This window comes from Sorghum bicolor, chromosome 3, assembly GCF_000003195.3.
Source record: "Sorghum bicolor cultivar BTx623 chromosome 3, Sorghum_bicolor_NCBIv3, whole genome shotgun sequence".
Taxonomy (NCBI): Eukaryota; Viridiplantae; Streptophyta; class Magnoliopsida; order Poales; family Poaceae; genus Sorghum; species Sorghum bicolor.
In genome coordinates, this window is record NC_012872.2 from 50,527,255 (window position 1) to 50,539,346 (window position 12,092).

Consider the following 12,092-nt stretch of genomic DNA (forward strand, 5'->3'; position numbering starts at 1 on the left):
AATGCCTCATTCTGTAGTAGTGGCCAGATCGGCGGCTGCCAGCCCTGCGCAGGTAGATATACATCCATGTATATGTATATATATGTTCATCGATCTATAGCTCCATCTATGCTTAATTCGCTTGCCCCTGCTGCATGTGTGTAACCTGTCCGACGGCGTCCATTGCTCCATCCATGTCCAGACGTATACGAGTGCACATACAATTGTCATTGGCTTCCTTGCTATATACATGTATACAATTGCTCAACGTGCATGGTCCTGTAGCACATAGAGAGGCACACCCAATTGTCATTGGCTTCCTTGATATATACATGTATACACCCAACCTATATGTATAGCTGAATATGACATATTTCTGCAGTAACTAATAAAAGTGTATTAGTAGCTATGCAATCGTCTCTTGTATATTTATTCTGTGAAATTATAGAATATATGTCATTCAGCTAAAAAAATTGCTCATTAGCCTCGTAAGGATGCACGCCCGAGCCCGTGCATCTGCCGTACCTCGATTATGCCATGACTTCTTTCTGTGCAGCTGCCGTACCTCGATTATGCCATGACTTCCTTCTGTAATCGCTGCCCCTTGCCCTAATAATCTGCCCTAGATGAAAGCTGCCATCTAGAGGAAGAAGAAATTGTCTGCTCTCGGCAAAAATAACTTTATCCGTAGGTATCTTTCATTTGTTTCCACCTCTACAGTTTGTATACGGCTTGTATAATTATTTAAAGTATGGATGCATGGATGATTTATTTATATAAAATAGTGATGCAAGTAATAACAGTACATTATTACATGGTCACTGTTTTATTTGATGGAAAAAAATACCTTGATAAATTACAGTGTCTTGCTGCAGGAAAAAAATTTGTTGCAACTGAAACTTTCTAACTCTCCATATCGAATGATTTTCGCTTCATAAAACAAATGTTTTAGGTAAGTTTGCACAAGTTAGCATTACCCACCAAGCGCAAACAAATGGTTAATCATTTTCTGCATTATCTCTACTAATAGGCAAACTGTTTGAATGGATCAGTTCCTTGGGCTAAATAGCCATTGTCCCTTTCTTCTCCAACAAAAGCCAAGTTTTTTTTGGATGGTCCAGGAGGCACGGGCAAGACATTTCTATATAAGGCCTTCTTGCTAGAGTGCGGTCCAAAAGGATTAATAGCCATCGCAACAGCAACATCAGGTATTGCAGCATCAATATTGCCTGGAGGACGCACTGCACGCTCTAGGTTTAAAATTTCAATTAAAATTGATGACACCAAGAATTACACCTTTTCAAAGCAAGGTCCCACTGCAGAATTACTTCGTAGGGCACCTTGATTATCTGGGATGAAGTTGCTATGACCAAGCGTCAGTGCGTCGAGTGTCTCGATAGGTCCCTACTAGATGTCATGGAGTGTGATTTGCCATTTGGAGGAAAAGTCATGGTATTTTGGGGAGACTTCAGACAGGTCCTTCCTATAGTGCCACGTGGGTCAAGAGCACAAGTAACTGATACATGTCTGCAAAGATCCTATTTGTGGCCAAATATAAGGAAGATAAGATTGTCTCAAAACATGAGGGCACACTCAGACCCTTGGTTTTCCGATTACCTGCTACGAATTAGCAATGGAACTGAGGAAACAATTGAAGATGATTATGTTCGACTGCCTGATGAGCTTGTGATTGGATATACTGACAATGAGGTGGCAGCCAACAAACTAATTGATGATATTTTCCCATCACTCGAAGAACATGCAACATCAGCCGCCTATATGAGCTCACGAGCTATTCTATCGACTAAAAATGAACATGTTGATAAGCTAAATACAATCATGATTGAGAGGTTTCCAGGTGAGGAAACGTTTTACCACAGCTTTGACACCATTGTTGATGATACAAATAATCACTTCCCTATTGATTTTTTGAACTCAATAACTCCAAATGGCTTCCCCCGCATGAGCTGAAGCTAAAAATCAACTGTCCTGTGATTCTTCTTCGTAATCTTGATCCCAACAATGGCTTGTGCAATGGCACAAGGCTCATGGTCAGAGCATTGCAAGACAATGCAATTGATGCTGAGATCACTGGTGGGCAGCATATAGGGAAGAGAGTTTTTATACCAAGGCTACCATTGTCTCCCTCGGATGATATTTCTCTTCCTTTCAAGTTCAAGAGAAAACAATTCCCTATGAGGTTGAGTTTTGCCATGACAATAAATAAATCACAGGGACAGACCATCCCTAACGTTGGAATCTATCTTCCAGAACCCGTGTTCTCACACGAACAACTTTATGTTGGTTTACCAAGAGGGGTGTCAAGAGCATCAACGAGAATTCTGGCAAAACCAAAAGAGGACTTGGATCCCACAGGGAAGAGCACAAAGAATATAGTTTACAGAGACGTCCTAAACTGGTGACTGAAGGTCTGTATACTGAAGCCATTATTTCAAGATTTTCTTCTATATTGATCTTTGTTTTTTTTGCGTTCAAAATATACACACATGTTGTCTAACATGGTATTCATGTTACTTGACTCTGATATGATGTTTGTGCTCAAAACTTTCAGACTTTTATGATTGGTTGGGTATCGTCAGTGAGGCAATGGAAGGGAAGTCTTCTTCCTATAGCAGACGTGTCGTGCAAATGAATGTTATGACAACATCTCTGAAGATATCCAATATTTAGTTAATGAGTTAGGGAGGATGTAAATATGTCTGGAGATATAAAAATAGTGAAAACCACAAACTCTGCAGAAACAAATTGGTTCTTTTAAAAGCATTTCCTATAAAGAACCGTAGGGTTAGCAGTAGCACGGGCATTATACTAGTAGTAATAAGTAGTTTCGCTCCCGTTGCAACGTACGCGCATTTTTGCTAGTAAAATATTAATTAACATTAATATTAATAGCGTGCGTACGTACTCAATGGGCCCTCAGCACTTCACGGCCCACGGGTTGAAGTCGAAGCCACCGGGCTGGGTTACGGTTACTGGACTACGGCGTCTCCAACTCCAAGGAGGAGCGTCCGCATAAAACATGCGCTCTCCCCGTGCGCTCTCGACTCTTCTCATTGCCTTTTTGCCTGTGCTTGCCCCCGTTCCTTTCTCCTCCAGCAAGTAAACCCCGTTTCCGCAGCGTCACGCACCGCCGCCATGCCGACCGGTGAGCTCCTCTCTCTCCCCTCCTCCCCCTCCGTTCCCGCCTCGGCCTGTCGATTTCTAGCGCTGCGGTATTGATCTCGTCGCCCCCACATCATCCGGTTCTGGCTCGAATCGGCGGTGGGGTTATTATTATTTTTTTCTACTAATATGTGCTCCGTGTGCGCCCGTGGAGAGGGCCTCTGCTCGGTTCGATTTTCCTCTTAGTCGAGGGGAAGTTCGGGGATCGGATTGCGGGGATGGATTGCTGTTGTGGCGCCGTAGCGTCGCGGGTTGCTTCGGGATTTTGGTGGTTCCGGAAGTTCGCTTGGGAACATAGGGTTTGGTTCTGGATGCCAGACTCCACGCTCACGGAGGTGCTACATGGCGCTCTAGGCTCCCTTGCTGCATTTTCCTTTGCTGCTTGCGGATGTGTGCTGTGGTGTCCTGAGTCTAATCACTTAATGACTGAGGCACTATAGGTACTAGGCTAGAATAATTGTATGTGTTGTGTGCCCCCTCTTGCAAAGTGCTTTTTTGATCCGTAGTGCTTAGAGGGACCTAATTTCAGCTAGGGCCATGCAAAGTTGTGTGCCTAATTGCTTATATTCCTTGATGCTTGTTGCTTAATCTAAGTTCTAAACATGCACGCCACCACTTATGACAATGGGTTCTGGCTCACATCCAAAATGGAGATATGGACGGCATAAGACTGAGCTACTCCGACTTTCTTTGATACTGTAGATTACCAACAAATCAACAAACATAACCCTTGTTTTCATTTTTTGGGTTTCTATTTTTGCCTTTTAGTGCGGGGCATGCTGTGGCTTATTGCTGTATGGTTACATTTGGCTCGTGGAGGTGAACACTGCATTTGCCTTTTGTCACCTGCATACAGTTGCGCTAGCATCGTCAACCTCAGTTGTCTGTGACTGTGACTGAGATATTTAGTTGGAATTGCAATATGGGACCCTGTGGCATCTTGGTGTTCTGGCTTTGAAGCACACAGGTGGTGGTTGTAGGTGAGGGTGGTACTCAGTTCGAGGCTCAAAGTTATAGGTGTCAATGGTTTAATTCCTCTTTTACTTATTCTGTTAAATGTATTCTCTTTGATGCCATGAATTTTTCACAGCCCACCAAAAGCAGGCAACTGGGCTTTGTACGCTGTCCTTCAGTGGAACTATGCCGCTTGTGCTTAGGCTTGTTGCTAGGTCTCACTGAATGTGATAAATCCTAGAAAATATAAGACATCTATAGCGAACATAGGCTGAATTGCAAACCTGACGTCTTTGTTTTGCGGTGTGGATTGTTTGTGTTTTGAGTGTATAAATGCTCTTTGCTCCACCTGTTCCATTATTAATTTATTATAGAAAAATTGAAAACCAGTAAGTTTTACATTCATTTTTGCAAGCTGAAGTTATTTATTCACTTGATGTGCAGTTGTGTGTAGAATTCTGTTATGATAGTGTTGAATCTGTCCATAAGAGTTCCTTGCTCTTATTCTTTTGCTTCCTTTCATATATTGCTATCTGGATCATGATGTATGAATAATTCTGGTGCAATATTTGGCATTCTCTACTAGCTCCTTGTTTTGCTACAGTACTCAATATATGATTTTGCATGAAACTTCCTGTTGATTTTATTTACAAGTTGTCTTAATATATTTACAAATCATAGAAGGAAGGTAATTTTATCCATCTCTAGTTAATGGAGATAAGCTTCTGTTTTAACACCAGATTTTGGTGTTATGGCCTACTTCATAATATTAGTTCCATGTGTGCACAGACATATTTTCTTTCATCTATAGCTAATGTTTTTTTGAATGATTTCCAGTAAGCGTGAAATGGCAGAAGGAGGTCTTTCCAGGCATAGAGATTGACACTAGCCAGCCTCCTATTGTTTTCAAGAGTCAGCTGTACACACTAACTGGTGTGCCACCTGAACGCCAAAAAATTATGGTGAAGGGTGGAATATTGAAGGTATACAATTTTTTTGAGTGCTTATAGATTCATTTGTGTCCATTGAGCATGCATACATTGTAATAACTGGATGACATGTTTGCTGTGCATAATACAGGATGATGCAGATTGGTCTACTTTGGGAGTGAAAGACGTGAGATGCTTGACTTATTTTCTGTGCTCATATTTTGTTGTATCAAGTGCTCAAAGACTGTATTATGTTGCCTCAAATTAGAACTGAATTTGAAATGTGCTCTGCAGGGCCAAAAGTTGATGATGATAGGCACAGCTGATGAGATTGTGAAAGCTCCAGAGAAAGGTCCAGTGTTTGTTGAGGATCTGCCAGAAGAAGAGCAAGTGGTTGCACTGGTACATACTGGATATCATTCTGTGCATGTGCTGCCTATTCTTAGTTTGTTAGTTTTTACCTTATCTGTTAAAGAATGAATGGTTAATTTGCTAATCATAGCTGATCGCGCATACATGTCATGATAGTATGCTTCCTGTGCACATACATGAAAATGGGAGCATATGCTTTGTGTGTCCCAATGGCATTGGGCGATGGTAACTTGAAAACATATTCTTTAACTAGCAACTTGGGATTTTTTAATGTATTTATCATATAATAGAACAATCGAAATTGACATATAAGAGTAGGAACTTTATGCGCAGGTAAGATCATCCTGATGTACAAGCCAATTTTGTTAAATTTGTGATAGATATTGTCTCTTCTTGCATGATTAGCTGGCAATATTGAAATCTCTTGTCGTGGCTGTGATTAGTATCAGTGATGTTAATTTTATCTTTTTGTTGCTAGTATTTATCATCTTTACTGAAATGAGTTTGCCCTTCTAATATTTAGGGTCACAGTGCTGGTCTTTATAATCTTGGGAATACATGCTATATGAATTCCACGTTGCAATGTCTGCATTCTGTTCCAGAGCTGAAGTCAGCACTGCTAAGGTTTAACCTAAAATTTCCTATGTATTAATTTTGGAGCAGCTTTTGATTTTGTGTTTAATAACATTCTTTTCTACTTGTCCAGCTATTCAGATACTGTAAGAGGTAATGGCATTGACCAAGCTTCTCATAATTTGACTCTTGCTACTCGGAATACCTTTGGCGATCTTGATCAAAGTGTTCGCCCTGTTGCACCTCTACAATTCTTGCAGGTAAGCTCACCATCATTAAGCTATTTTATCTAGGCTAGTAAAGTATATTTTTTCTTAGTTCTGGAGCAGAAGAGCTCATTTCATCATTGTTGTCCTTGAAATTCTATGAGTCAGATGAGGGGAACTCTCTTGAAAATATGAATGTCCATGGCATTTGTTTGTTCAGGCATTTGAATTTTACTATTAGTTTATGCAAACTAGTGACTGCATCATTAGGCCCTATTTGGTTCCGCGTCGGCGGCGCGTTTCAGTGGAGAATGTGAAAAAAAATCCCGCTGAACGGTACGCGTTTGACGCGCATTGGACGGCTGTGCGCTATGTGAACCGTGGAAAAATGAACTGCACGATGGGAAATCACGAACGCAGCATCCGAGCCGCGTTTGCTTAATCGTGGTCATGCGTTGGCCGGTCGCGGAAACAAACAGGGCCTTAGATTTGTGATTAAATGGACTCACGGTATGATATTACATTTTGTTATTAATAAAACATAGTTAGACCTCATTGACGATCATGGATATTCTTATAGTTATTGGAGATTATAAAAATTCTAACAACCACTAATATTTGAAAACAGAAGGAACATAGCTTACTGTTTCAAGTACTCTGTTACTGTTTTGATAGTTCAAGAAAATATGGACTTTAATTTCCTCAGTTTATATTGCCACGATTATGGAATTGTATGCTTTATGAAGTCCTAGCTTATTGAATTATGTGATCTAGTTTAGTTGGTTGGAAGATTCTGAGGGCTCATGAGGGTAAAACATGTATAATACTGACATTTTTTTTGTCTGGTTTTGAGCAGACACTGCGTAAAAAATACCCGCAATTTGCGCAGCAGCATAATAATGTCTACATGCAACAGGTTCCTTCTAATCACCTACGTTTGAGTTTTGTTATCTACTCTTGAATTTCCGTAATGATGTTCATCTTTTTTGTTTAAAAAATAAATTACAGGACGCAGAAGAATGCTGGACACAGTTGGTGTATACACTTTCTCAAACTCTTACCTCAGATTCAAGGTAACCCGTTCGTTGTCAACTAATGGCACTTCACCCTGACACCATTTATATTTATAGTATTTATCTTTGTGGTCCCTTTTTTTAGATTCTACAGAGTAGAGTGGACTCCCTGTAATTTTTACGGCAATGTTTGGCTACTTTTTGCCTAAAACTATTTGCCTACTTTTTTTCCGCTGTAGTGAATCTGCAGTTCTTCCGATGAAGCAACTATTTGGGATAGATCTCGTGAGCAGGTTCTCTCCCTCCCTCCCTCCCTTGTATTATATTCCCTATATATGTATATGTTACTTTTTGTTGTACAATTGTAGTTTGGTGCGACTGTTTATTTTTTACTCAAAACAGGCAGGAGGTGCGCATAATAGCATATCATTATAGAAAAAAAAAATATTGGTACAGGACCAGTTTGAACCAGCAAAAGATTACATGAGATGTGCCACATGCTTAATAGACACCCGCCAAAAAGAACCCTGCTATATTAACACAAGTCTAATGATTCTATTTTATACATCTTATACAGAACACAGATGGTTCCAACATACAACATCATCTTATTTTATGTTTATATAATTCGCCATTATCTTATTGTTAGCTGAGTAATTGTTGTTTACGTGTTTCATATTCTGTTTCTATGGATAACCATTTGGTATTTGTCATAACGTCTGGTAGACTGGATATGCATGTTACAAAGATGAATTACTTGCAGTGAACTTGTGATATTTGTTGATGAATGCTTTTACTTCTAGGGTCCACTGTGCAGAAAGTGGTGAGGAGAGCACGGAGACAGAATCAGTTTATTCCCTTAAGTGTCATATATCTCAAGATGTGAACCATCTTCATGAGGGAATTAAGCATGTAAGTAATGTTGTGCCACCCCATCCTATGTTGTATCCCAAGTTCTATAACCAGTTTTTTCTGGTATGTATATGTATATCTGAAACTTCAAACTTGTAAAAGTTAGATAATCTAGTTTTTGCAGAAATAACATGCAACTATCACCTGCCTCCTCCATTCTTTCCTAAAATGAAAGATGGCGCCTCCATGAGCCCTTTTTCGTTATTGATGCATTGAAAGAGTTGGGTGCTGTTTCATTTTGTGCTGTTCTTGTTGTTCTATGTGGGAGGGAAAGGGAGAATAAAATAGAATATCCTGTCATGTCCTGTCACATTACACTACAGATTTCCTTCAGAATTTTCATAAGATGAAAGATCTCAAGCATTCACATTTTCTTTGTACAGGGCTTGAAGACAGAACTTGAGAAAGCTTCACCTACACTGGGTCGAACTGCAGTTTATACTAGAGAATCAAGAATAAATGAGCTGCCTAGGCAAGAACATTAAATCTTTGAATTTCACTTGTGTCGTCGTTTATACAGGAAAAAAAAATTAAATAATACTCCTTCATTTAGGTACTTGACTGTGCAGTTCGTTCGTTTCTTTTGGAAAAGGGAATCAAACCAAAAGGCAAAGATTTTACGAGTATGTTAGTTTCTTTTACTCCCTTCCCCTTGAACAATGATTTGATGATTATAGCAACTGGGTTTTATATGGAATCTTGTTATTTATGTCTCTACTACAGGAATCAAAATAATTCTCTTTTTTTTTTCCAGAAAGTTGATTACCCACTGGAACTGGATGTTTATGAATTCTGCTCTGATGAACTGAAACAGAAACTCCAAGCTCCTCGGCAGGTGCTTTCTCTTTTCACTATTCAGTTTTGAGTTGCCAACATTATTGTTGCAGTATTAATTTTGGATGCTCAATTCGCATGTAAAGATGCTGAGAGATGCAGAAAATGCAAAGTTCGGATTGAAAGCACATGGGAAAGCTAGCAGCTCAAAAGAAAATGAGGTAATGGTTGTGTTGTACCCAGGGTATCATCGAATCAGAATCGTAAATAATAGCTGTGAAGAAATAAATGGATCAACTCTGTCACACTAAGCTGTCAGTTTTTTTATCTTCAATCCATGGTCATGCAATTAGGGCATTTCATTTCAGGAGTCAAGTAGCGCTGGGGAATCGTCCAGTATGGACATTGACAAAGGCAAGTTTGTTTCTGCCTTCATTTTGTGTGATTGCCTTGCCAAAGTTTATTTCTTGGGATTATATTTTTAAGATCCAAAAAGTTTCACCCTCTACCTGTAATGATTGAGGACTTACTGGCTTTTAAACTGCTCATGTGTTAAATGCAGCTGAGTCTTCTCTACCAAAGAAACAATTAACTGGCGTCTATGATTTGGTTGCTGTCTTGACACACAAGGGAAGAAGTGCAGACTCTGGCCACTATGTTGGCTGGGTTAAGCAAGATGACGGTCAGTCAACTATTATTACTGTTTCATTTTATTATTATAGTTACTGAAATTTCATATTGACCATCAGGAAAATGGATCGAGTTTGATGATGACAATCCGAACATTCGCAAGGAGGAAGACATTTTGAAACTATCTGGTGGAGGTGAGCAACCGTCTTACACGTCAAATGAAATATGTCATGAACGATTTTAACGCAGATTAGTGTTTGTACAGGTGACTGGCACATGGCTTATATCTGCCTGTACAAAGCCCGCATGGCGGAATCAAAGAGTTAGGCCGAAGTGGTTCTACATTTCCGTGTCGCGAATACAACACTAGTTTTTGTGCCCACGAGTCATTGTGGGAATTAATTTTCCAGTTCGTAAAGTGGCTACTGTCGAATTTGCTTCAATGTGGTTGGCCATTATTCACCGGGATATGTATTTTTAGGATTTCAAATCTAGTACATTTTGTGTTGTCAAAATATAGAACAAAGAAATTCAGGGGAAAGCTTTTGCCTTGACAGTGGATCTGATTCATTTGCACGAAGCGGAGAATATATATTTTTAAAAAACTCAAAACTAGAGCCTGTCTGAACAAAAAGTTTATGCCACAAGCTTAATTTTCTATCAATGACTCAGGCTTTGTTTAGTTCTGAAAAAAATTTGGATTTTGGCACGGTAGTATTTTCGTTTTTATTTGATAAATATTATCCAATTATGGACTAACTAGTCTCAAAAGATTCATCTCGTAATTTGCAGACAAACTTTGTAATTAGTTTTTATTTTCGTCTATATCTAATGCTGAGATTTGATGTGACGTGGAATCTTAAAAAAATTTTGGTTTTTAGGGTGAACTAAACAAGGCCTCAAATCAATTTAACTACAGGAATGTTGAGTCTAGTGAATCTAGTTTGTTTGCTTGTTTAAAAAGTTATAGTTCGTTGATTGTTATGGGAGAAAAATATTATTGAATGATGAGTATATTTGGCAGATAAGCTGCGAATAGGCTGGGCCTTTAGAGCATCTCTAGCAATTCTCACGTACCTTTATCCCTATAAAACTGTCACGATAAAACTGTCACGCTGGAGGAGTTAAGGTAGTTTTGTTGCTCTGTTTGGCTGAGGCCTCTTGTTTAGTTCTAAAAAATTTTGTAAAATAGAAATAGTAGTATTTTCGTTTGTATTTGACAAATATTGTCTAATCATAAACTAATTAGGCTCAAAAGATTTGTCTCCTCAATTCTGACTAAACTGTGCAATTAGTTTTTTTATTAGTTTTTATTTTTGTCTATATTTAATACTTTATGCATACATCTAAAAATTCGATGTGTTAAGGAATTAAAAAATTTTGAAATTTTTTTTGGAACAAGGCCTGAGCCATGTAGCCACCTACCTCCGCACGTGCATAGAGATGCGTGATATGTGACGGATCTAAGTCTTCATACGTGCCTCGTCCATGTTGTGCACAGTCATATATATAAGTTTAGAAGTTGGATTTGGGCCTTGTTTAGTTCTCAAAAAATTTTGCAAAATTTTTTAGATTTCTCATCACATCGAATTTTTAGATGTATGTATGATGTATTAAATATAGACGAAAATAAAAACTAATTATACAGTTTGGTCGACGAGACGAATCTTTTGAGCCTAGTTAGTCCATGATTAGGTAATATTTGTCAAATACAAACAAAATTGGTACTATTCACATTTTGTAAAATATTTTGCAAGTAAACAAGGCCTTGGCTATGAGTCTGAGTCACATACGTGATCCAATATATTTTAAAATAAGATTCTATATCACGTAGAGCTTATTCAAGTCTTGATGGAAGAAACTTTTCATCGTTTGGTAGTTAAGAGAAAATGGACGAAAAAAATAGATGAACGAAACCTCTTTATTATTATATATTATTATTAGGTATAAATATAGATCAATAAAAAACTTTCTGTGGTGGTCATATTATCGGAACTACCCTTGTCTTTAACTATCCATTTTTTATTTCACTTTCCTACTCCCGCGTTTTTCCTTCACCCAACCAACCCATTGCAAAGTCTCTTGTCAAACAAAAAAAAACCATTGCAAAGTCAATTCAACCCCTAGTACTACTTGTATCAATTCACGCCCACACATACCTCTTCTATTACTGCAGAATTTATGTTTCATATTATGTATGCAGTAATAGAAGAGGTATGTATGGGCGTGTCGCCAAATATTCTAAAACTTTTTAATATATTTTTTTATTTCAGGGCTAAAGTAGTATGGATGCTCCCGGTGCTACATGGGATTTTTCCCAGAGTGAGCCAAGCGTGTGTGCACGCGTGTGCTCGGTAGATGCGTTTCGAGAAATCTCGGGGCAGTCTCATATGTATTTAGGCCTTGTTTAGTTCGCAAAAATTTTCAAAATTCTCTATCATATCGAATCTTTAGTCGCATGCATGGAGCATTAAATAAAGATAAAAATAAAAACTAATTACACAGTTTACTTGAAATTTATGAGATAAATCTTTTAAGCCTATTTACTTCGTGATTGGACAATGTTT

At 38.5% G+C, this 12,092-nt stretch overlaps 1 protein-coding gene across 1 annotated transcript; it reads left to right on the forward strand.

The window, feature by feature from the left end:
• LOC8075479 (ubiquitin carboxyl-terminal hydrolase 6) lies at nucleotides 2,989–10,137 on the forward strand. The gene is made up of 18 exons (XM_002455738.2): nucleotides 2,989–3,145; nucleotides 4,954–5,099; nucleotides 5,197–5,232; nucleotides 5,340–5,447; nucleotides 5,941–6,041; nucleotides 6,124–6,250; nucleotides 7,053–7,112; nucleotides 7,205–7,269; nucleotides 7,449–7,502; nucleotides 8,013–8,121; nucleotides 8,505–8,593; nucleotides 8,675–8,744; nucleotides 8,876–8,956; nucleotides 9,042–9,116; nucleotides 9,264–9,309; nucleotides 9,458–9,577; nucleotides 9,645–9,719; nucleotides 9,791–10,137. The coding sequence occupies exons 1-18, from the start codon at nucleotides 3,136–3,138 to the stop codon at nucleotides 9,850–9,852; spliced, it is 1,434 nt and encodes a 477-aa protein (XP_002455783.1). The 5' UTR covers nucleotides 2,989–3,135; the 3' UTR covers nucleotides 9,853–10,137.

Bases quoted from the DNA above. Each gene is read 5' to 3' on its own strand.
- LOC8075479 (XM_002455738.2), top strand. The intron at 6,251-7,052 runs GTAAGCTCACCA...GGTTTTGAGCAG, and splicing joins CACCTCTACAATTCTTGCAG to ACACTGCGTAAAAAATACCC. The intron at 8,957-9,041 runs GTGCTTTCTCTT...TCGCATGTAAAG, and splicing joins AACTCCAAGCTCCTCGGCAG to ATGCTGAGAGATGCAGAAAA.